The 27,067-nt window shown below is 40.1% G+C and overlaps 1 protein-coding gene across 2 annotated transcripts; it reads right to left on the reverse strand.

The window, feature by feature from the left end:
• Nucleotides 1–3,520: 3,520 nt before the first annotated feature.
• TAF12 (TATA-box binding protein associated factor 12) lies at nt 3,521–26,854 on the reverse strand. Of its 2 annotated transcripts, none has more exons than XM_061148381.1 (6): nt 26,739–26,854; nt 14,864–15,115; nt 13,159–13,236; nt 8,951–9,065; nt 5,503–5,591; nt 3,521–4,015 (listed from the first exon to the last, which is right to left on the reverse strand). In XM_061148381.1, exons 2-6 carry the CDS (start codon nt 15,029–15,031, stop codon nt 3,980–3,982), a joined length of 486 nt encoding a protein of 161 aa, XP_061004364.1. In that variant the 5' UTR covers nt 15,032–15,115; nt 26,739–26,854; the 3' UTR covers nt 3,521–3,979. The 2 variants fall into 2 exon arrangements, with proteins under 2 accessions (XP_061004364.1, XP_061004363.1); XM_061148380.1 differs by having other exon boundaries at nt 26,670–26,838.
• Nucleotides 26,855–27,067: the final 213 nt, after the last annotated feature.

Genomic DNA, 27,067 nt, shown 5'->3' on the forward strand with positions numbered 1-27,067 from the left:
CTCTCCCTTTTCTTTATGAAAGTTATTCTTAGATCCTGGCCCTAGTGGGTGACAGATGTGGGAGGATCTCTCTAGGACCCCTGGCTGGGACAGGTCCCGCAGGAGTCCCAGTGCTGGGAGAGGTAAGCGTCACACTGCATAGCCCGCGCTCTGGGACTCAGGGCAGCAGAGGGAAGAAAGGGGTCAGCATGTGGGGCCTGCAGGGAGGGCATCTTTGCCGAGGGCGTCACCCGGGCGGTAGAGGTGGCCTTCGGGAGTTTTGTGGAGGTAGAGCCTAGGGGTCTAGCTGGCCAGGAAAGGTCCTGGGCTCAGCCCCTGCCCAGCCTTCTAAACCACCCACCCTTGAGGGAGAGTCCACCCATCAGAAAGGGAAGGGGTGGGACTCCCCTGGTGGTCCAGTGATTAAGAATCTGCCTTCCAATGCAGGATTTGATCCCTGGCTGGGGAACTAAGATCCCACAGGCCACGGGCAACTAAGCCCGTGTGGCGCATCTAGAGAAGCCCATGTGCCTCAACAAAGACCCAGCACAGCCAAATTTTTTTAAACAAAGAGGAAGGCAAGGGGCCTTTACCTGGAAAATAAAGGACTACACTGTGGGATTGTGGAAAACCTTCCCAACTACAGGGAACTGTGAGACCTCAATCCAGCACGACCCTCCTCCTCCCTGCTTTACCCCATGCAGGAGGGACCCCCTCCAGGATGGCTTCTTGATCCCAGATGGCACCTTCTAGGTCCTCAAAATTCACCCCTGTTTTTGTGACCACCCCCTACAGCTGCCTTTTGGTTGATTCAAACTTTTTGTTTACATGCCTGCTGTTAGCATCAGAGGGCTTCCCTGGTGGCTCAGCTGGTGAAGAATCTGCCTGTAATGTGGGAGACCTGGGTTCAATCTCTGGGTCGGGAAGATCCCCTTGAGAAGGGAACGGTATTCTCCAGTATTCTGGCCTGGAGAATTCCATGGACACAGTCCATGGGGTCGCAAAGAATCGGACACGACTGAGCGACTTTCACTAGCATCAGAATCTTGTCAGATGGGATCTTTCCCACAGCCCTAAAATGCAAAGGGTAATGCTCAGGCTGAAGAGGGGTGGGAAGCCCAGGGTCAGCCAGCTGGGCTCCTCACACCCTCCCAACCCCCTGCAAGATGCACACATGGCAGACTCCAAATACGGGCACTAGACCCCACCACTAGGCCTGAGGGCTGTCCACCCCCGGGCTTACTCCGCTCACCTCTGCCCATTCTCTCCTGACGTAGCACCTTATGCTTCAGCCACATTGGTGAGGTGACTTCTTCACACCTCCAGGCCTTTGCATGCACTGCCGCTCCCCTCTCTGTCCCCCTAGGACTTGGGGAGAGAGTTTAGGGCACAGTCAGGGGAACAGGTTCTGGAGTCAGAGGGACCTGGTTGAAACCTTAGCACCATCACTACCACCTGTGTGATCTGAGTAGATTACTCAAACTCTCTAAAGTTCAGTTGCCTCACTGAAAAATGGGGTTAAATGAGATTATTGCAAAGTGCTTGACACTTTTGCTTCAGGCTTGTTGGGGAAACAAGCTTATTCACAGAAGGTGCTTGGCACAGCACGTGGCACCTATTAAGTTCTCTCCGGAGCACACGAACTCATCAGCCCTGCTCCCCACTCCCTGGGCTGCTCAGCATGTGTTAGGTCATCTGTGTGCTCAGTGTGCGGGGCTCTGGGAATCAGATGGGCCCGGTTACTTAACTGGTGAGGCAGAAGGCCTTGCACCCAGGCTAAGCTACCCCAGACACCAAGTTAGGAGATCCCTTATAGATACTCGGTGACACCTCTCCCCCCACATCCAGTCACCAAGGCCCACGCGTACACCACTTAAACAGCTGTCAAATCTCCCTTCTCTCCACTTCGTTACGGCCACCTCAGTCCAGGCAACAACCTTCTTATGAACCTCTGCTTCTCCAAATGTTTTCTTATCCCCTCCACTGTCTGGCCAGAGTGATCTTTTCAAAACACCAATCTAACCATGTCACATTTCTGCCTAAAATCCTTCAACGGTTCCTGCTTTCTGGGTAAAGCCCACTCTTCTGAGGCCTACAAGACACCGCATGACCTGGCCCGTCTCACTTCACCACACTGCACTGGGGTTGGCAAACATGCAGCTCTCTCTTCTTTAAAGTGACCCTGCCTTCCCATGGATCCCTTAAATCACAGCTCAACTGCTCAGACGCTCTCCCCTGACCCTGGGAGTCTCTGCTTTGTAGTTCTTGTCAAGGAGGCAGGTTCCCTTTCCCTCGGTGGAAGGAATGCTCCCTGTGTTCATTCATCATCGCTGGCCATGCCTGGCATGGGCAGGGGCACAGCTTATAAACACTCGCTGGATGAACAAGCCTCTCAGGGAGCACACAGGACAAGATGTCTCAGCTGGAGGAATGCACTCACCTGTCACGCAGCTGATCAAGAACTGAGGTCTTTTGACCCAACCCAGATCTTGCCATTAAACTGCCCAGATTCCCTGCCCCCTTCTGTCCTCAATGGAAGATTCAAAACTAACTCTGTATTCCTTCTTGGCTGCTGAAGCCAATGACTAGCTCCTACTGCAGGAACTCGGTGGGAGGCTTCTTGCAGCTTGGTAATCACCAACAGAACATCCTTTGAGTGTCCCCCAGCAGCATCAGGAGGTTCTGGAGAAAGCACAACCCTTCAACATCCTCTGCCTGGTGGGAGGCCACAAGAGTGATGACTGAGCGACAGGTGATGCCGGGGAGAAGGCGAGAAGCTGGCTGCTTCTTTGGGTGCTTATTATGTTGAGACCTCAGCCAAAAGCAACGGTGACATCCAGCAGAGACTTTAAGCTGCTCACTCAGGAGATCTATGAGCTGTGAAGAGAGGGGTCATGGGGCCAAACTCAGGGTGGGAGGGAGTGAACAGCAGGGTCCCACCACAGACCAAGTCTCAGGAGGCAGAGACCCAAAGCGGGGCAAGGGGAATGTGTCCATGCTGGTGGCCCCTGGGTGGGCACCCACGCTCCCTGAAGCTCCTGGAACCTTCAGGATCCACAAAGGTCTCTGCCAGGCACAGGACAGGATGATGCTAGGTGCCACTGAAGGTCATGACCCTGAGGTCTCAAAGCAGCTGGTTTCCTCTGTACGATGGTGAAAATACTAGGATCTCCACAACGACAGACAGACGGAAGCCTGCACGGAAAGGCCTTCCCCCAAGTCTGTTGCCATCTTTTCTCGGCATCAAGGATGAACTCCAGCAGTTCCAGAAAAGCAGATCAAAAACAATTTCCCCAAATCAGGATGCCTCTTCAGTTTGGGGCTGATAAGAAAAGGTCACCCTGCTCGATTGTTATGGCAGAGAGACTCGACTGACAGTCCTGCTGATGGTATGGTCTTCCTTGGAGTAAAATAATGGAAAAACCCCTGGGTTTTTTCCTTCATCATAGAAATGAATATAGTGCTGCCATCTGCTGACTAGAGGCCTACATTCAGCCTTGCTTATCCTCCTCTGGCATTTTTAAAGGCTGTAAGCCATGTACCCTGTTTCTCTCGATTAATAACTTCTTTATTCTGGAAAAGCAAATGAAAGTCATATTCATAGAAACACTGACATTACAAAGTACAGGGAGAAAGGGGAGGGAGAAGGAAACAGAAACCTCTACAAATCCTGCTAATATTAATACTCTCTCACCAAACAAGACCATAATGCTTTGTCCCCTATTCAATCACTTATATAATAAACCACAAATAAAATCTTCTCTGGAAGATACACCGCTCTTCTTTGAGATGGCAGGGAACAGGGACTGGAAGTTGGGGTAGGAGGCTTTATTCTTTTGGCAGATCCTCTCAGTCATTATAGATATTGCTGCACTGTTAATAAAAAATATATGCTTCTCTGTAAAGCATTAAAAAAAAAAAATCCAAGGATGAGATGGCTGAGGTCTCAGCTCAAGTATCTCCGAATACATTGCTGTCCATCCCCTAACCTTTCCCTGCGTTATTTCTTGGTTGTTTTCCGGATCAACGCCATTCTCTGAAAGGAGAGAAAAATAAGCGGTTATACAGGTTAGAATGAGGAACTTTCCAGGAAATCCATGGGTGGTTACCAGGCAGCATGGTCTACGCCACTCTTGAGGCTGGAGTCCTCAGTAACTTACAGGCACAGGGCAGCTCAGCAGACTCCTTCTAACTAAAGTACAGTCTGTGGGGCCCTAAGAGATGTTTACATGGGCCAGTAGACCCATTTCATTGACTGAAAGACTCAAAGAGCCCTATGCTAGCAGGATGGCAAAAAAAAAAAAAAAGGTTAAAGCAGAAGCTGACATCTCTTGCCTTTCAGGGATTTAAGGGACTGGCCATCAAAATATGTGTTTTCTAGCCTTACTCCCCCTCACCAATCTCTTCCTGATGATGGAGAAAATAGAGAAGAGGCCTCTGTTTTGAGCCTGTTGCCAACACACAAAGGGAGATGACATTTGATGTCACTTGATGACCTGCAATGGAGGAAACTGACTCTAATAATTTCCACCATAACCCATCAGGGCAACATTCAGATCATGGGTTTCAAATCTTCCTATTACCAGCCACTGGCCAAATTAACGACTTGCTTTGCTCACTCTTTTTGACTAACAGATTGCTTTAACATTATATTTGCTGGCTGATAAATAAATAGGGCTAAAAGTGGACAATTTGATAGCAGAACCAAATTGACTGTCCATTGCCTTGAGGGACTCCCTTCCGAACAACACTGCACTTAGGCTACTGGCAGTCTTCTTATAGAGCTTCCTTTGTGAGCTTTGTAAACACACCCATCCAGCGATCCTAAGTTATGGAAAAGCAAGGTACAGTCAGTCAGAACTGTCCAACTGTGGCCGTCTAAAGCTTGCAAAAAGCACACTTTCAAATCAGAGTAGCCAGTTAAATTAAGACTTGTCAAACGGAGGCCAACATTGCTATGAGACTAATGACAGGGACAGCTTGTTCTCCAGCAGAAGTGGAGACAGATTCTCTTACTGGCCCCTCAGTTCTGCAGTAAGAGGGACAGAGAACAAAGGTTAAGCTGGGGCAGAGGCCAGAATGCCTGGCAGAACAGCCTGGGTGCTACCTCCTGGCACAAGTATAGCATACTTCTTTCCTTAAACTGCCATTTAGTCAGGGGGTCCTAGATGATGTTCAAATCAGCAACAATGAAAGATTTCATTAAAGAGATGTGGTAGGATTGAGTTCCATCCATGTTAAAAGAATCTAGAATCAACAACTTTAAGCAACACCCACAGACACTCAGTTTTTTCTCTCATCAGGGTTGACAGAAAAAACAGACCCCACGTGAGAACAGCAAAGTACCAAGGAAAAACCTGGCTGATGTGCCATGGAGCCTTGCTGCCTCCTGCCCTCTCTGACATTTGGGGGAAATGACACTGCAGTCATTTCCCAGCTACAGATGGTAGCTGTGTGCCTTCTCTCTGAGACACTACTCAAGGAATCGGCTGTGGCAGTCTTGGGACTCTCAAGGCTTCTCACCTGTTTGTGAGCTTCTGTGGTGCAAGCTTTTTTGTAGGGTCGGATTTCTTCAGAGCCAAACCCTGGGATCCACATGTTCCACTGGCGTTCTGTAAAGAAGAAGCCCAAACATAGATAAGGGGACGAGGAAAAGAGTGTCCGGGTGCAGTGTGACTCTCAGACAAGGGTCAGGGAGGACTAACCTGGGCAATCCACTGTACTAATAAACAGCAACTCTGAAGAGTGGCTCTATGGGACCCAAAAGGTAACAGCATATGGTGCCTTCAAGGTTTTAGAGGACAGTTTGACCTTCTTGCAAGGAAGAAGGAAGTAAATGAGTCAAATTTTTGAGTGTGAAGCCCTAAGGTTTTCTATGTAGCTTTTCAGGAAAGTTATTTGTTTCTTCAACCATCTTACCCTTATGCTCAAGGCAACCGCTCTCAAACCTAAAGGAGTAGGAATACAAAAGGCACTCTTAGCAATCTGGAGTGAAGAGCAAGGTCCTAGCTCTGTTGCTTCACTGTGGAGCAATATAATGTTGGGTCTTGGTTTCTTGACCTTTTATAAGGTTGTAACAACAGAAATACTCATTGGAAGGACTGATGCTGAAGCTGAAGCTCCAATACTTTGGCCACCTGAGGCGAAGAGCCTACTCATCGGAAAAGACCCTGATGCTGGGAAAGACTGAAGGCAGAAAGAGAAGAGGGCGACAGAAGATGAGATGGTTGGTTGACATCACTGATTCAATCGACATGAAATTAGGCAGACTCCAGGAGATGGTGGAGGACAGGGAAGCCTCGTGTGCTGCAATCCATAGGGAAGCAAAGAGTTGGACACGGCTTGGCGACTGAACAACAACAACAGAAATAACCACCTGATAGGGTGGTTGAGAGCCCTCAGTGGCATAATGCAATCCCAGAGCCTGAGATAAACACACAGAAATACAGATACTGACACAGCTATGTCCACGCCACAGCTCCATTTCCTTGTGCCACCGGATGATCATACGTGTAAGACTGCCACTCCAAGTCACCAGAGGGCAGACATTTGGTTATTCTGCTTTGTCAGAAACTGGCATGGACCCTTCAATCCACAAATAAAAGTGTACTGCACTTTAAGTACATCAAATGTAAAAAAATCACACATATAAGATTATTTAGGAAATAAATCTCTACTCAAAAGGAGTACATATTTAACATATATTCAAGTACAACTTGTTAGAAGATACCTAAGTTAATGAGTTTAGTAACCCGGAATATTTACATTCATTTAAATCTAAAGATAATGAATTAGTATGAATGTATACTCTACAAATAAATCTATTTAATGCAAAAAAAAAAAAAAAAAAGAAATGAAGACCATGTCAATCAGAAGGTGAGGTTATTTAACTATTCAAGTATAGGAAACAGCTGAGTGAGAAGCAAACACTGGCAGTATCCATCTCAGCCTGTCCAAAAGAAAGCCATCAAGGTTTACAGCTCCACTGGCAAACTTACCCTTGCTAGGGCTAGGAGGAGGGAGGGTGTGTGCAGCTGACCTAGATGGTTAACACCAGGTTCCCTAACTTCCCATGCTCTGATCCCATGCCTCCCAGCAATCTTCCTTATAATTCAGGTTCCATTAGGCCCCCTGACAAGAAGCTATTCTGGTCATTCACATCTGTGATAATTATTTCTTACCCTTAATGAAGAAACTGACATTCCAATTTTATTTTCAACAATCAAAATATAAAATACTTTTACAAACAGGAATGTTAAACTCTGAAAGTAATAGAAACTGTGTGGGATTGTTTTGGGGAGGGTATGATAAAATATACATAAAATTAACCATTTTTAAGTGTACGGCTCAGTGGCAGTAAGTACATTCACACAACCATTACCACTCTCCACCTCTAAAACTTTTTCATCCATCCAAACCAAAACTCTGTACACATTAAACAGTAACTTCCATTGCTCTAGCATCCTAGCCTCTGGTAACCACCTAGCCTTTGGTCTCTATGCATTTGTGTTGTGGTGGTTTTAAAGTATGTCTTCTATCAAGAACTGGAGTTTGTGATCCCTCCCCTTGAACCTGGACAGGTCTTTGTGATCGCCTCATAGAAGAGAATTCAGCTTCCCAGGTGGCACTAGTGGTAAAGAACCTGCCTGCTAATGCAGGAGATGTACGAGATGCTGGTTTGATCCCTGGGTCGGGAAGATCACCTGGAAAAGGAAATGGCAACCCACTCCAGTATTCATGTCTGGAGAATCCCATGGACAGAGGAGCCTGGCAGGTTATAGTCCATGGGGTCACAAAGAATTGGACACAACTGAAGCGACTTAGCACATGCACATGCAATGCAGTGTGTCTTCAGAGACTAGTTAACAAAAGCCATGCTGTTTCGGCCACGTTTGTTATACTATAATAGGTAACTGAAATATCTGTCTTCTGCTATTCAGTTCAGTTAGTCGTGTCTGACTCTTTGTGACCCCATGGACTGCAGCATGCCAGGCTTCCCTGTCCATCACCAACTCCTGGAGCTTGCTCAAACTCATGTCCATCAAGTCGGTGATGCCATCCAACCACCTCATCCTCTGTCATCCCCTTCTCCTCCCGCCTTCAATCTTTCCCAGCATCAGGGTCTTTTCCAATGAGTCAGTTCTTTGCATCAGGTGGCCAAAGTATGATGCGAAAGTATGATGCAAACTCTTCTGCTAATAATACCAGCAATGTTAACCAGAAGTGTGTCATTTATTCCACCCCCAGTACCAGTACCTTCTGAGCAGTAGCTCCCTAATACTGAGAAGGAAGCCTCTCAGTCATGGGCTGATCTGCACTGAATCCCTTAATAACTGTGCCTCATTCTCTTGGCCTGACTTTGTAGTCACAGATTGTTCCCTTCCTTTTGATCATACGGCAACCAACGCAGTAGGGGATGGGGATGGGGGCTTATTCATTTCCAAGTGATTATGATTATCAATGTTAGATGAGTATCTCCCAGAAAAATCCAAGCTCAAATTTAGTGTCTATTAAGTAGAAAAGCAGAATACAAAATTATATGTGCATTAGGGATATAATGTTCTTGGGAAAAATACATCAATAAACTAAAAACTGAAAGGAAAATACCATTATATGAATGGTGGACATATAATAGCTACATTTACTAAGATCATTATTTTGTGCCAGTCACTTTACAAACATTATCTATAATCCTCACAATGACCCTGTAAGGAGGATATTATGATCCCCACTTTACAAATGAGGAAATCAACTTTAAGAGAAAGTAAGTGGAAAGGATAAGGTGGTACAGTTAGAAAGTGGCAAACCCAAAGAAGGGCTCATGCCCCCTACCATGGATGGATTTCTCTTTCCTGTTTAATGTTACTATTGAATGAATATATAAATTCCAGAGCCCTAAAGTCTGATTCTGGCAGGAAGGTTCCTGAAGGAGCAATAGTGTGGTTACCTCAGGAGAAACGAGAGCACATACCTAGATGTAGCTGGACATCTTTCACCTCCAGGGTGCTGGACTTGCGATGCCGAGCAAGCTGGCAGGCAGCTGTCACCACACTCTCAATAAAATCATCAGCAATCTGCAGCAGCATCTGGGGCAAAAACAGTGAGGGAGAGTAACCATGACGTGGCAGGGTAGGCTCCTGTTGCTGAGACACCTGTATTTGCTTGAATCACCTATCTAGTCAGGCTTTCTATTACAAGGCCTGGAATCAGCATTTGAGTGAAGGTAAGGAGGAGGAGTGAGGACAAGAGAAACATACCAACTTGTTAACCAGGTTGACAGAAACTCACACCTTTCTGAGGATGCATTTTCTGTACTTTTTACCTAGCACCGGTCAACCAGCCCAAACCATACCCTCTCTATATTTTCTTCTGCATTAGGTAGGAACATAAAAGTGAATCATTAAATCCTCATTTTCTCATTAAATCCTTTATCTTCTCTTAAACATTTTTATTTCCATTATCTCACCAAGTCCTTATAATAATCCCGTGGGGGGGGGGGGGTGGAAATAGGGCATAGATTTTATCCTAATTCTATAGAGGAGGATGCTAAGATTCATGGAGACTAACTTGTTCATAGCCATGTAACTACTAAGCAGTGGAAGCAGGATTCGAGCTCAAGGTTCTGAGTCCAAATCCTGGATTCTTTCCACTTCATTATCCATTATTCGTAGACTATGTAAAGAGCAAAATTAGAATTCTGAAGTGAAAAATCTATAATTAAGAAAAACTGAAATTTTTTTTTTTTTTTGAAATTTTGATTAGTGAATACCTTCCTCATGTCTTCCTCTGGAAAAAAATTAAATAAAATTACAACCATAGTAATAAACATTCCTTTTTCTGCTAGACCATTAATACATTGCTATCTTTCCCATGGAACCAAACTATCTAAAAGAAAGATTTCAAATGATTAAACATGGCAAGTCAACTTCAAAAATGACCTCTCCTTCCCTAACCCAATAAAACAACAAGAAAAAAGGTGAGGGGAGGGGGGAAGACATATAAATCTACAAAGACAACAAGAAAAGGAGAGAAAACCTTCACAGGCAAGAGATTCCAATAAACTTTTACAGCAAATTTTTGGAAAAGAGGTAACAAAGAAAGAGTGGGAACTGACCTAGCAGACAGAAGGTATAACACAAATGCCTGTAGAGGGGACACCAATGAGAACAGAATTAATCTGCCAGATCCAGGATTTGGAGCTATCATTAACCACAGAACACTTGACTGAGATATGGAACTAAAAACTGAAGAATTGTTACATGTCTATATACAACATGTATATAGAAGATGAAGATGAGGTTCCAATCCTCATCTTCAAAAGCAGCCAAGCGACTTTTCCCCACACATACCAGGATTACTAGACATCTGAAGAAAATCTCCAACACTAAAAAGAAAATAAACAAACCAAAGGGGGATAAGGGGACCCAGAGGAAACAGACAATACAAGGAAAAGAAGAAAATGTCAAACAACATAATTAATATCTTCAGAGAGAAAAATAGAAGACCCTAACAATCATAAAATAAGAACAGAATGGCTTAAAGGGAAAAAAAACAGTCAACAAGAAAAAGTTCATGGAAATTAAAATTTTTATTTAAAAAAAAGTTAAAATTTAGAAGATAAACTGAGGAAAATCTCTCCAGCAAGCAAAACTTAGAATTGCAAATAAATGAACAATAGAAAAGATTAAAAAACCAAAAAACTAAGAGGATCAATGCAGAAGATCCAACCTCCAACTGTTACTGTTATAATAATCCTGTGCGAAAGAAAAATGGGGCATGGATTTTATCCTAATTTTATAGAGGAAGATGCTAAGATTCATGGAGACTAACTTGTTCATAGCCATGGAACTACTAAGTTACATGGACAACTGTCATTCCAGAAAGAAAGAACAATAATAGAAAAGAAATTATCAAAAAACTAAGATTAAAAAAATGGAACCCTCATAACAGCTGGTGGAAATGTCAAAGGATGGAACACTTTATAAAAACAGGAAATTCCTCAAAGGAAAAACACAGTTACCATATGACTCATCAATTCCAGTCTTAGGTATATATCCAAAAGAAATGAAAACCTATGCCCACAGAAATAATTGTACATGATTTCAAAAAAAGAAAGAAAGGAAAGAAAAAAACAAAAAACCTGTACCTGAATGTTCATGGCAATATTAGTGATAATAGCCAGAAAGTGGAAATAATCCAAATGTCCATCAACTGATAAATGAAAAAACAAAATGTGGCATACCCAGACAATGGACTATTATTATTATTCAGTCATAAAAAGAAATGAAGTATTGACACCTGCTACAACAGGATGAATTTAAAAAACATTATGTTAAGTGAAAGATACTAATCATATAAGACCAATTATTATATGAATCCAATTATTTGAAATGTCCAAAATAAACAAATCTACAGAGACAGAAAGTAGGTTAGTGGTTGCCAAGGGTTGTGGAGGTTGGGGGAAAATGAAGTGACTGCTAAGGGGTATGCGATCCTTTTAGGGGTGATGGAAATGTTCTAAGATTATGTTGATAGCTGTACAATTCTGTGAATATACTAAAAACTAATGAACTGTGTATATTTCAAAGGCATGAATTGTGTGTTACATGAATTTTATTTCAATAAAGCTGCTATCTAAAAAACCAAACTCACATAGTGAGGACAAATATTTTCCCTTCAGATTAAAAAAAAAACATAACAGTGGAATTATACTGTTTTTGCAACCTGCATTTCTTTCTCTATTATTACATATTCCTCAGAAAAGGAAAAAAAAAAAAAATCTTCTTTGAATCAAGGCGCGCAAGTGTCTAACAGAAGCCTCTGAAAGCTTAGCACAATAAAAGAAAAAAGATACATATAAGGCTCATATGAAAATTCAGAACAGGAAAAAATTTAGACCCCAAAAGAGCTGGGACCAGAATAGCCTAAGGTTTCTTAGATTTCAGAAGACAATGAAGCAATGCCTTCATCACTAACAGGAAAAAAAATGATTTCCAAATAGAATTCTAAACTCAGCCAAACTAAAAATTAAGTGTGAGGTTAGACTGCAGATATTTTCAAACATTTTACCTACTATCTAGCCTTTCGTAGGAAGTAACAAAAAAAAATCTAGTCTAACAGAATGAGGGAGTGAAGTAAGGGGATGTGGGATTTAAGAGACAAGACATCCAAACAGAAAAAGAGCAAAAGGAAAGGGAGGGGTCTGTCTAAGTGGATTAAAATAAATCAAACCAGAAGAGGATGGAGGTTTCTGAGAGTCTGATCTCCAGGAGGGGGAATACCCAAATCAAGTATTTTTCCATTTGGAAAATAATGTTGATGGGGTATAAGATAGCTAAGAGTGGAAGCTGAATAAAAAAGGTACAAAGAAAACTAAGTAACTAAAAAGGGTCAATTATCTACTTCAAGAAGATAAGTTATACCAAAAAGGAAAGGTAATATAGGCATGACTTGGCTCACTGGTGAAGAGTAAATAATTAAATAGCCAGAATAATGTAAATATTGATTTCTGAGCTATGCAAAAATTGTGACAAAATGACACTGGAAAAATGACAGAAAGAAAAGCATGTATGGCATGTATGTGAATGGTTTAACAAATTCTCATCTACCATAACAGTAAGTTTACAACTATTATAAAATTAATGAATCAAAGAATATCTGTTTAAGTATATTACTCAGAAATTCGGTGGAATGGGGACTTCCCTGATGGTCCAGTGGTTAAGGCTCGGCACTTCCAGTGCAGGGGGCATGGATTCAATCCCTGGTCAGGGAACTAAAATCCCACAGGCATCAACAGTGTGGCCAAAAAAAAAAATTAATTAGAAAAGAAATACAGAGGAAACAATTTAAATTGTTGAAAGTGACTGCCTATGAGCAGTAGACTACACCCTTTTTGACAGGCAAAAATAGCAGTGTTGTTAGGAATAAGTACTAAGCATGTCTGAGGTGATTTGTGTAAGTTATTCTACCGGACCCTCACAAAAACCCTGAATAACCCTGTAGATAAATAATGTCATACCTCACTAACACAGAAGGAAGCTGAGTTTCAGAAAGTTTCACTAACACACCCACAGCACCAAGTCTCAAATTCAGACATGTCTGCATCTAAAGTCTGTGCTGTTGATGGCTATTCTATACTTTTCAGGGACACAGTCTCTGGAGTACCCAGTCCCACCTTACCTCCTCCACATCTTCATCCAATTGCTCATTAGGATCCACTTCTCTTACTAAGTCCTGTAATTTCTTCTTGGTCAATACCTAAAGTTAATTGGGAGAACAGTTTTCAGCCAATTTACTGGGTTTGATTTCTACTTTCCAAAGAAGTATCAGTCTGGCCTACCTGGAGCTATTACTGGAAGACTATATTCTAGAGAGAAGAATAACCTAGGAAAAGGCAGAAAGAGCAGCATGGAGGAGAGGCCAACATCTGTCAAACAGTTTTAGGAAACTCTGTATTAATTTGCAATTTTCTGACCACAAGTCGTATAACTCCTCTGCTGCCTGTGGACAAGCTCTTCTACCCTTCTTCCCACCTGCTCAGCTCACAGAGCCTCCTTTCTGTGCTTTCCTAGGCTACTCAGGTAAAAGCAACCACCTCCTCCTTTGGCCTCTGTTGTGCCCTGTGTACCCTTCCATCATTGGGTTTCTTTCCTTGTTTTCTGACTGAATAGCCTAAAAGTTCCTTGATAGCTGGGAACATGTGTTCCTCTCTGTTTAACTGAATATTTGTATAAGTATGTACAACTATGATCTCCTCTTTCATAAAGGGAAAATTATATCACATGTATATGCCACTAAAGAAGAATCAAAAGACACACACTAAAATGTTAACCACAGTTACTTTGGGGTGGTAGTAGAATTACGGACTATTTACTCTCTCTCTTTTTCTAAAATTTCATGAAAAGCCTGTCTAACATTGGAAATAGAAAAAAAGAATATAATTTTAAAAATAAGTATTTGTTAATAATGTTTCAGATCTATCCATTCTACCATTATTGGCTTAATTCAAGTCTTTACCACATATCGTGACTTACTGCAAGAGTCTCAGACTTGGTCTTCCTCTCAGTCTGCCCCCTTTCTTACCTTTCTTGTCCCCTTACTATCAAGTTAATCCTCCTAAGATACTTTATTATGTTATTTTAATGCCTCATTGAATATTTGCAAAGATTGTTTATTGACTAAAAGTTCCAATGTAAACTAACATAGGCTTAGTATGTTCTGCCATAATCCCACCTATAGAACTTTAATTCCTGCTCTTCTCCAACTCCACACTCAGCATGGTAATCAATCTCCTGACTATCTGCCTAACCCTTCCCATTCACCGTTGCTAGTCCCTCCCCCATTCTCTTGAACTATTGTCTCCTCATCCTGTTCTACTCAGCCTACAAGGCCCAAATCAGATATTATACTTATTTTTTATGGCTCTGGAGGACAGAATCCGGATCATGGGTAAAAAGAGAAGGTCAGATTATAGAATCATTGCAGAAAATGAATAATGGTAGCAGCTAGATGAACTAGAAGGAAAAAAGACTGGACGCAAGAGTACTTTTATTATAGGAATAATGAATAATGAATCCATTAATTATTTACCTATTTTATTTTGCTTAACAATTATATAGCATATATTTATATATAAATATATAAAAACCTGTCATAGGCAAGGTATTGTATTAATGCATGTATGTGTATATATATACACATATACACATATATATGTATACACACATATATTCTACAAAGTAAAAATTGATAAATGTACATGATATACTGATAAAGAACTTGAGAAGAGAGGAAGAGGCAGCATCTGATATGGACATCTCTCAAAGTATTACTGATTTAAAAAAAAGATAAGAACTGCTCACAGAGAACAAAAAGAGGATGATACCTGATTGTTTTCAGGGCTGAGACGCCCTCCTGTCCCAGGAGTGCCTGGGATCTTTACCACTGCAGTGCTATTGGCCATGGAGCCTTGTGGAGGGGTGCTAGCTGGTTCCGGTTTTATTGATGAGAAATTGGACAGGTTGATTAGGGCTGAGGGACCAAACTGGTTCATAATCTGTCTTGCTTTGGACTTCAGCTCATAGAGCTTATCGAGATCTTGTTTCTTTTTGGAGCTATGAGGACCAAGGCCAATCAACTGTAGAAGAAAAACAAAAGAATTAATTCAGGAAAGACATGTAATAAAGGATGAGTTTTAAAAGTAAAATTCTATGAGGTCTGTCGGACTTTGAAGGGTCTTCATTTGACACTTGCACATTCAAAATGGAATGAAGAATGTTCACTGCTCTCACCTGATATTTAGAAACCATCTCTTTCCGAAAAGCTAAATAGTCCACACAAGTGAAATAAGAAATTAAAAGAAATGAGGAATCTTATGTACATAAATAAACTAGAATGAGCAAGACATTTTTGAAGACTTTGTAAAAACAGAATACTTGGTTAAGTAGTACATGCATTATTTTTGAACATCAAATAACGCTAAATTCAAACAAATCATGGCACAATCACATACTTGAAACCTAGTCACAAAACTTCAAAAAACAGATTAGTTCATTTCAGCATTTCAAACATGCTTAAATCTATGCCAGGGCCTGATAAACACAATAAATTTAGCAACTGTTAAAAGTAAGCTCTTCTCTGTCATCAAGGGCAAATTTTCTCTGAGTGTTAGCAATCTTTAAATACATGCAGAGTCCCTAGCCTGGAATAGCCAAGACTTCTAAGTTTTAGAGCCATGAAATTGACTCGGTGGACCTCAGCTTTGGTGTCATCAAGATCAGAAGCACATTCAAGAAGTTCTGTCCACAGTGACCTCAAGGAGCTTACTTACAGCTATCTGAGTGTCTAGATCTTTAATTACATCAGCAACAGCTGTGAGCCCGGTGAAATGAGAGGCAGCCATTTTCAAAAGCTACCTGTAAATGAATAACTCGCGTCAAGCACCACCCTTGTCACAGAACCATTTCAGCTGCATGGCCTGCATGTCTTCAAAGACCAGGATGCAGGCAAACTGCATGCAGAGAAACATTTCCTTATTCCTACTGTGCACCAAGAAAAACATCTCCATCTCTTTCATATATAACTTTTAAAACTAATTAATGACAACAATAGTAACACTAAGACTCTCTTCCAAAAAAATGAATCCTCTACTGTTAGGGATAAACTAGCAGCATATGAAACACTTTATTGGCCAAAAGTACAGAATTTGAACCTGCAAGAATCATGGCAAAGTTTTCAGAACTTGATAAAGCTTAGCAACCTAAATGAGTATCTTCATCTATTCTACTCTTGCTCCTATTGCTGAGTTCCTCTCCAACAAATTGTCTAACTCTCTAATGGGAGAAATCATCTTCTGCTGGTTTACTTTTAATAAAAGCAACTAGTTAAATGGTCAAGAGAAACTTTGTTGGCCAAGAGTTGGCTGAGGGGGATAGCATAACATTCAGATTACCTTTTTAAAAAAAACACATGGTCCATGCTTCCTTCTCCCTTACTCACAAATGTTACCAAAGAATCAGAAAAAGAAAAGGTCGTTAAATGGTAATAACTGTTCTAATGTTATAAAAAACAAACTATTTTCCCAGAGCAAGTTCTATGATAAAGCTTTACTGAAGATTATCAGTATGAACATACTCTGTCCTCAAATAACATTCCCACAACATTCAACAGATTTACTTCTCAAATAGCACAGAGTATTGCTCAAAGCAAGTGGAAGAACTTTTTTGTATTTCTGAATAATGGAAATTTCCCTATTAAGAACTTGGAGATAGGGACTTCCCTGGTGGTCCAGTGGCTAAGATTCCATGCTCCAATGCAAGGGGTACGGGTTTGAACCCTGGCTGGGAAATGAGATTGTACATGCCACAACTAAGAACTGGTGCAGCCAAATAAATAGTAAAAAAAAAAAAAAAAGAACTGTAGATTAAAAACTGTAGATTAAAAAAAAATAGCTATCTACATAGTACCTAATATGAATAATCATACAGGAATTAATCTTAAGGAATAGCTCTGATGGCTACTAATAAAATAAACTGCCTTAATGAAATAAGTGGAACCTGTATAACATAAGAAAAATCAAAGTTTCTAAAACAGGACTGAAATTTACCGTTCCCACTGATTCTGTTGAGAAACAAAAGATACTTCTAACTTTTCAAAAATTCTGGGTCAGGGAGCTACTTCTTCTATTAAAACAAAACAAACAAAGCAGATGATAACCAGACACCCATTTCCAGACTGGCACTGCTCTAAGTTTCCGAGACCGTTCCTTTATTTGGTTGAATTTAAAGCACCAGAACATACCTGGGTGGGTGATGATTATATGGGCTTATACACCTGTCAAGCTCATCACACTGAATATTTAAGATTTGTGCATTTTAAATTAGGCCACAATTAGGGACAATAAACCAACCTCCCCGCCCCACCCAAACAGGTAAAAGATTACACTCCTAGGCATTTATCTCAGAAAACTGAAAACTTACGTCCTCACACAAACTATATACTAATGTTCATAGCATGTATCAATAGAGAAAAGACAGATTATTGAATAAATGTGGTGTATGACTGAATATATCTGGAAAACATCTAGTTTCATATTTAAAATTTAAATAGTTGATCAATTTGCACTGGGGGGTGTTATACATTTTCCCTTTCATACGTTCTTCCATTCCAGATGGATGACATATTTAAATTTTAAATATCAAATCACAGATAAAATACAGAATATCTTTAAAGAATATTCTGAAACCTAAACTTTACACTTTATACAGAAATTAACTCAAAGTGGATCACATATATGTAAGATGTATACCTACAAAATTAAAAAAAAAAAAAAGAAAATTGTGGGGCTCTAGCTAGGCAAAGCATTCTCAGACATGACACCAAAAGCATGATCAATAAAAGGGAAAACTGGTAAATTGGCCCTATTCAAATACTAAAAGTTTCCTTGGTGAAAGCCCATGTAGAAAAGATGGAAAGACAAACTACAGACTAGGAGAAAATATTTACAAACTATAGAACCAACAAAAGACTAGTATCTAGAATGCATTAAATAAACTCTCAAAACTCAATAGTTTAAAAAAAAAGTAATTCAATTCAAAAATGGACAAAAGTCACACCAGACATTTCACCAAGGAGGATAAGCAGAGAGCAAATAAGCAAATTGAAAGTCATCCAATCAACATTAGTCATTAAAGAAAGGCAAATTAAAACTATAATGAGACATAACTACACAATTATCAGAATAACTAAAATAAAAAATAGTGACACCAAGTGCTAATGAGGATGCAGAGAAACTGGATCACTCACATATAGCTAGTGGGAATATAAATGGTATAGCCATTCTGTAAAACAATTTCTTAAAAATCTAAATATATACCATCACAGAGGAGCCTAAAAAGACATGAAGATTAAATGTAAAAACTAAGAACTGAATAAACCATGGACTTCAGCTAATAATGATGTATCAAAATTGGTTGATTAGTTGTAATGAATATACTATACTAATGTAAGATGTTAATAATGAAGTGCATTATTATAGTAACTGGGTACAGGGTATATGGGAGGTCTGTACTATCTCCTCCATTTTTCTATAAATCTAAAATTGCTATCCGGGTAGGACCTCCTAGATAAATAAATAAAACTGCTCTAAGAGTTTATTAAAAAATGGAAAAAGAAAAAAATCACTAATACAGAAAACAACAGGAATGAATCAAAATATTTTGGTGGAAAAAAAAGCCAGTCTCAAAATAATACATACTATGATCCCATTTATGTGAAATTTTAATATCTAATTATGTAAACACAAGTCTCTAATGATAGATGAGGCAGAGACTGCAGCAGGGCAGGGTGGAAATTTTCGAGGTGATGCAAACGTTCTATATCTAAAGTGGGGGGAATGCTTACACAGCTGCTACATTTATCAAAACTCACAGAACTATATGCTTACAAGGTATACATTTTATTGAATAAAAATTATACCTCAATAAAGTGAATCTGGAGAAACAAAAACAAAAAACCACATAACTACTGTATGACCCAGCAACTGCAATCCTAGGCATTTATCCTAGAGAAATGAAAACTTATGTTTACACCAAAACCTGTACATGAATGCTCATAGTAGACTTACATGCAATAATCAAAAACTGCAGCCAATTCAGATGTCCTTTAATAAGGGAATCATTAAACAAACTGTAGTATATCCACACCAAAGAATACTACTCAGCGAGAAAAAGGAATTAACTACAGATATGCACAACTTGGATGAACTTCCAGAGAATTATGCTGAGCAAAAGCCAATTCAAAGAGTACACACTGTATAATTTCATTTACATAACATCTTTGAAATAACAAAATTTTACAAACAGAGGACAGATTAGTGAGGTTGTCAGGGACTGGGTGGGAGGGAGGGAAATGTGGTTATAAAGGGGCAACGAAGAGCCCTTGTGATGGAACTGTTCAATATCTTGATAGTGATGATGGATAAATTAACCTATAAAAAGTGATGAAATTGTGTAGCACCTAGTACATATATACATATAAGCAAACAAGTGCAGGTAAAACTGGGGAAATCCGAATAAGATTGCTTGGTTGTATCCATGTTGACATCCTGATTGTCATATTACTCAACAGTTTTGCAAAATGTTATCGTTAGAGAAAACTAGTGGTGCAAAGGGTGCTCTGTATTATCTTTTATAATGTTATACAAATCTAAGTTATCTCAATTTTTAAAAATTGGAAAAACAATATTTTCAAGAGTAAATAATATCCTTTTAAAGAAATGAAAGCTCAGGAGCTATAGCTCAGGAGCCATAAAGAGACTAATATGTTCAATTACACAAAAATAAATATGTCTGCATGGCAACAAATGTAACAAATGAAGTTAAAGGACAAAAGACAAACTAGCAAAAATATATGCAAGATGTATCAAAGAACTAATTTCTTTTATATATAAAAAATAACTGCAAATCAGTAAGAACTAACTACCCAAAATAAATACTATGAAGAAACATGACAGTACAAGAGAAATTCAAATGGTTTCTAAAACAATGAAATGAGCCTTATTCTCATTTATAATAAAAATACAAATTAAAACTACAAGGTACTATTTATTTGCCATTTGGCAATGATGATAAAATTTTAGTATACATACTGTGTTTGAAAATTTTAATGGCGAAATAATCATTTCATAAGTTGCTGGAGAGGGGGGAATGAAAATTAGTTAGAGGTCTCTATAAAGAGCTACTTGGGCATATCTATCAAAATAAGAGAAGTATATATTGTTTTGATCCCATGGTTCTATTTTTAGCAATTTATATTACAGCTGAACTTGTATGTGACTAGAATACTATACATACAAGCAATTACAACCTAAATGTCTATCAAAATGATAGTTAAATATACTAGAATATAACTATATAACGGAATACACTGAAAAAAAATGAGACATGAAAATATTATCTAAGTGAAAGAAACCAGTCACAAAAGATTATATATTGTATGATTCCATTTATATGAAATGTCCTGAATAGATCAATCTATACTGTAGTGGTTGCTACAGCTGAGGAGTGGGGAGACGGACAGGGACTGACTTCTAATGTTTATGCAGTTTCTTTTAGGAGTGACAAAAATAATCTAGAGTAGATTGTGGTGATGGTTGCACAGCCCTCTATGTACCATAAAACACTGGACTAGGGACTTCCCTGGTGCTCCAGTGGCTAAGACTCCAGGGCTCAGGTTCAATCCCTGCTCAGGAAACTAGATTCCACATGCCACAACTTAAAAAAAAAAAAAAATCCCCCCTACCTCAACTAAAGATCTTGAATGCCACAATGAAGATCAAAGATCCACGTGCTACAACTAAGACCCAGTACAACCAAATAAACAAAGAAACCAAAACACTGAATTGTATACTTTTTCTTTTTTTGGCTGTGCCTCATGGTATGTGGAATCTTAGTTTCCCAACCAGGTGTTGAACTCCCGCCCCGTGAACTGGGAACATGGAGTCTTAGCCACTGGACCACCAGGGAAGTCCCTGAATTGTATACTTTAAATTGGTGAATTGTATAATATGTGACTGTCTCAATAAACTTGTTTCTAAAAAGTAAGGAAGTTCATGAAATGACCTGCAAGATACACTGTACATTGAAAATGCAAGGTACAGAACAGTGAGGATAATTTGTTATCACTTGTTTTAAAAGACACCTAATTATAAATGTATAAATTATTCCTAGAAAGATACATAAGAAACTGATAGTGATGGCTGTCTTCAGGAGGATAGGGGAATAGTAATATCTGGATGGCCATGGAACCAAGGTGTGAGACTTATCTCTCATTATATATCCTAAATTCTGTAATATGTGCATACATAACCTATAAAAAATTAAAATAAACTACCGTTTGGTTTGTTTCCTCTGAAGAAATAGGTAATATTGACCCCTGTTTTTAAAACCTAACAAAAAATACAGCAGTAGCAACAAAAATAAATCTTGACCTCTATCTCATACCTTATACAAAATACATTTAAAACTGGTCATAGAGTTAAAAGTAAAAATGTAAAACTATAAAACTTCTAGAAAACATAGGAGAAAATCTCCCTAACTTTGGGTCAAGCAGAGTTCTTAGATAAAACACCAAAAGCACAATCCACAAAAGAAAAAATTGATAAAATGGGCTTAATCACAATGTAAAATCTCTGCTCTGCAAATGAAAATAAAGACAAGTTTCAGACTAAGAGAAAATATTTACAAATCATGTATCTGCAAATAATTTGTACCCAGGATATACAAAGGACTCTCAAGATTCAATAAGAAAACAACTCAATGAAAAAATGGGCAAAAGATCTGAACAGATCCTTCACCAAAGACAAGCAGATGGCAAATAAACACATGAAAAAATTCTCAGTATCATTACTCATTAGGGAAATGCAAAATAAAGCCACTATGTGCTCAGTCATGTCCAACTCGTTGTGACCCCATGGACTATATAGGCCACCAGGCTCCTCTGTCCGTGGAACTTTCCAGGTAAGAATACTGGAGTGGGTAGCGATTTCCTACTCTAGGGGATCTTCTCAACCCAGGGATCAAACCTGTGTTTCTTGTGTCTCCTGTATTGGCAGGCGGATTCTTTACAACTGCGCCACCTGGGAAGCTCCAAAGCCACTATGAGATGCCAGAAAACATCTATTTGGAGAAGGAAATGGCAACCCACTCCAGTATTCTTGTCTGGAGAATCCCAGGGACAGAGGAGGCTGGTGGGCTGCCATCTATGGGGTTGCACAGAGTCAGACATAACTAAAGTGACTTAGCAGCAGCAGCAGCAGTAGCAAGCACCTATTAAAATAATTAAAATTAAAAACAGACAAGTGCTAGAGAGGATTTGGAGCAACTGAAACCCTCATACATTTATGGCGTGACTGTAAAATGGTAGTGTCTCTTTAGTAAATGGTTTGGCAGTTTATTATAAAATTAGATACTTACTATATGACCCAGCAATCCACTGCTAGCTATCTACCCTAGACAAATGAAAACTTAACAGTCACACAAAAATCAGTATGTGAATGTTTACAGCAACATTATCCATAATTGCCAAAAACTGAAAACAATCTTTCAACTGGAGAATGGATAAATGAACTATGTATATCCATACAATGGAATACAATTTAGCAACAGAAAGGAAGAACTACTAATACAAGGAACATGGATAATCTCCAGGGCACTAAGCTAAATGAAAGAAGCAAGATTCCAAAGGCTACTTCCTGTAAGGGTCTGGAAAAGGCAAAGCTACATATGGATGGAGAACAGATCAGTGATTGCCAGGGGTTTGACACTGGGGAAAGTCTGACTACAAAAGAGCAACATGAAGGGGGGCTGGACCTGTTATGTAACTTGAGTGTTATAGTGCTTACATGACAGTACACACTTGTTTCAACTCACAGAACTATAACCTGAAAAGTGAGTTTTACTGTGTGTAAGTTTAAAATTTCAAAAAATCACAATGTGATAAAAATGGTCCAAATTATCTGTTTCCTGACAACTTTCATTAGCTCAATTGTAGATGACGCTGGTCAAGCACAATGGAATGAAGTGACCGTAAATAACCTGAATTCCATTATGTAAGGTACTATGGTTGCTTTTGGGTTACTCAAATCTCCAACTCATTTTCTTAGCATGCCAAGAGGTAGGAATGTACTATGGATTAAAAACAGAGGTATTAACTGTAGGATAGTTTGAGAGAACAATTATATTAGCAAACTCTTTACTAGCCCCTACTATGTGGAAATCCTGTGCCTGGATTGGCTTTAAAACCCTTTTACCTCTGAAATGTTTAGGAATTTATTATTTAAACAAATACTAAGTAGGAAATTCCTTGGCAGTCCAGTGATTAGAACTCCATGCTTCCATTGCAGGTAACACAGGTTTAATCCCTGGTCAGAGAACGAAGATCCAAACAAACAAAAAACCCCAAACTGAAAGGGGACTACCAGCCTGATGGTATAAAAGCCTTATCACTGTGGTACATGACTTAATGCTTTGGGTTTTCTACCTGGCTGTTTCTCTTCTCGCTGGTTTCTAAATGCATCTAAACAAGCTCATGGTTTCCAGCCTAAAGAAACCACAAAGAATCCATTTTACTGCAGCCTGTGAGATCTGAGAGCAACAGAAATGTGGGATTTTTTTCTACTCGTTTTTTGCCTGGTTTGATCCTGTTCAGGCATTTTTTTTTTAGGCAATTTTGAATTAGCAGAAAAGCAGTACAGTACAGCAGTCAAGGGATGGGCTCTGGTGGCAGTTGCTGGGTTCAAGCACCTACTCTGCCACTTATTAGCTTTATGTCCTTGAGCTAGTTACCTAATCTCTTTATGTCTCAATTTCCTCATCTAGAAAATGGAGTTAATCATAAGGTATATACCCCATGGGATTGCTGTGACCATTCACTTAATTTATGTACTCTAAAGCACTTAGAAGAATGTGTGGCACTGATAAGTACAATTAAAAATGTTTGCTAGTATTTTATATATGCTCTCCTCTTTTCCATTTTAATTATAAAAGTCAGTATATTAAGCCTAAAATGTTTCACCCATCCTGTTATGTATTAGCAGCATCCTATAATTATTCTTATTACTACAGACATTTAAAAAAGAAAAGTGGATTTAAAAAAAAAGTTGCGGCAAATGGTCAGCAGGAGGCTGATGAAAGGTACTGTGACACAGGGAAGATGCAAGTCAGTTGGGCTAGGTGCCACCATAGTTCTGCCACTGAGTTATGTGAGCTGCCTTTGCCCAGAGCTTCTACTCCTATAATTAGAAAAGGACCAGGCAAAATCTAAAGTCTCCTCCAGTTCTAACAATTAGTATAAGATTTAAAATTAAGTCCATATGTATAGATTTAAAAGTTTGTCTTCAACACACTTGTTTCACAGAGCAGGTTGTAAACACTGCCAATATGTTGCCTCTCAAGTACTTTGGGTCAAAAGTAATATGTTCTATGTTCATATCTGCTCTAACACAATGATTTTCTGATCAGAGACTTACTTAGAAATCCTATTCTAATAACTCAGTCAATGCTAGAGCCACAAATGAGTGAAATAAGTAATACAATTTGCAAACGTAGATAAGAATGATAACTCAGGAGTAAACTATCATGAATTAAATCATCAGGTATTTTGAAATGGCAGTATGGTCATGCTTTAGCTCATAATTTGGTGTAAGTTTTGATCACTTGCATTCAGTATACGCATTTGAAAACAGTATAGGCAATCCCACTGGGAACTAAGTTATTCCGGTTTCCCTAATCATCTAATTCGTATTACAATAACTGTAAAGTTACTCCAATTTAAGTCCTTGTTCTTCACATTGGTCTTTCTTAGCCTCCTAAATTTAAAATTAATATGTCTTACTCCACTGTGAGGAAAGTTCTATTCAAGTCCCATTTTTCTATCTTGAATATCTGTGCTTCTTTAAAACACATGAATTTAGTTCCCCTCAAAAGCACACTGCTTAAATACCCTAATAAGTTACAGTACTTAATATTAAGAGGAGTCTGGAGGAGGAGAAGGGAGAGCTTTTATTCAATTGCTGAAGAGCAAACTGAGACATGGTGAAGAATCCACTCAGAAAAACGGAAAAAAATTTTAGTCAAACACATAACTGGATTTGACTGGGGCTGGGTCACTTAGTAGCAAGTGATTTCAGGCGAGGAACTTCACTTCCCTGCACTGATTTCATATATCTGTACAATGGAATTAACAATATTTAACTTGTGGGACTGTAAACTTAGAAGTTTCAGCAAAAGGTATTACTGAAGAATGAAAGTAACTGGTTCTAGTATCCCCACCATTCTTATCTAAAAGTAGCCACCTTCACTAAATATTTATGTTAAAAATAAAGGACACAATTTACTTATCCCTGACTTTCTAAATGACTTACTATATTTTTGAGGGGGGAGGGGCTTCATGTAAAGGTTTCCTAACTTGTGACACTCATTTTATCAATGTCAATACAGTAAGAAGACTCAAAATAAAATACGAGAATCTGTAAAAACTTCCCTCTTGAGTTTGAAGTTAGAGCAAAGATTCTAGGAATATATTTTCAAGGAATATTAACCAAGCATCTCCTACCTGCTATGCAGAGCAGGGTACTGTATCAAAATCATGATTTAATCAGTCATGGCCTCACTGTAATCTTAATCTTCTTTGGATTTTAGCTTCCTTACATGTAAAATATGAGTTTAAAAAAGATTATCTTTCCTGGTCCTTTCATCTCCACCATCCTCATTTTTTGAGATGCAGAGATCTACGCTCGGTTGAGTAGAATGGGATTTGAAGCACTTACTAAGTATATAACTGCTTCAACTTTACACCAGGTGCTTTACCAGAACGAAGCTGAAAAAGAAGATGCTTGCAAGTGGGCTTCCTAGATTGCATCCGACACAAGAAGCTGAAAAAGAAGATGCTTGCAAGTGGGCTTCCTAGATTGCATCCGACACAAGATAAGCCTGCCAAAAGGTCAAGCAGGCAGCGCGAAAGAGTCGTTGTCTTCCCCTGAATACATCATTTACCACCCTCGGTTCAGAGACTACGAGGAGAAAAAGTGGATCCCTGTATCTTTTCCGAACTCTCTCCCTTTTACTAAGAGGCTCATTTCCTCACACCCATGGCCCCTAATCCTCTTTGCTTTTAGGAGTTCGGGTCCTTACAGCCCTGTTCCCTCAGATACTTCGGAGTCTCCAAGCCCCGATCCCGTCCCCACAGAAGTCCGTCTTCATTGCCCGCTCCTGTTCTTCCCAAACCCGTGTCCTCTTACTACTCCTGCCTCTCAGGAACCGAAGTCTTCGCTGTTCCCTTTCGGAATCCTTCCTTAGAAGCATGGGTCTTCACTGTCCTGCTTCTATCGTTTAGCAGCCCAAGTCCTTACAGCTCGGCTTTTACCTCTTAGGAGACCGTGTCTTCACGCCCCGTTCTCTTCCAACCCTCTCCTCTTAGGAGCGTGGGTCCTCACAATCCTGTCTGGCCCTCTCAGCCCGCTTTCCCTAGGATGCCGGATAACTCACATCCGTCCCCTTTCCCTGTGTCCCGTCTGGAGCCCAGGTCCCCACAGCCGTATCTTCTCCGAGCCCCGAGCCCCTCAGTCCCGTCCCAAGAGCCTGATTCCTCACACAGCCCCGTCTCCTCCACAACCTGGCTCTTCAAATACTGACCACTGTGGGTCTGGGTCCTGACTCCTTCCTCCCGCTCTTCTTCCTCAACTGCCAGGGCCCAAGACTCACAGGCAGCAGCGTCTATCTCCCCATGATATGCGGAGACTGCCCCAGTGAAGCGTTCGTCTCAGCAGCCTGTCCGACTGCTCGGCCCTCCCCGAGTACTTCCGGCACCGCTCCCCGCCTCCAACCCGGAAACGCGCGGCTCTTCCGGCCGGCGGGCGCGCGCCTGATTGCGCAGGCGCGGACTGCCTTCCGACACGTGGTGGTGATCTTGCCGGTTAGCTCGGCTTTGGCGGTTGGGGTTTTTCCTGCTTGTGACTGACTGGTAGTGTGAGCGAGCTCTGCGCCTTCTGTCCCGGCGTTACTAACCCTGACCTGGTTTTTTCTCCCCCAAA

The sequence above is a fragment of the Dama dama genome, chromosome 8, assembly GCF_033118175.1.
Source record: "Dama dama isolate Ldn47 chromosome 8, ASM3311817v1, whole genome shotgun sequence".
Lineage (NCBI taxonomy): Eukaryota > Metazoa > Chordata > Mammalia > Artiodactyla > Cervidae > Dama > Dama dama.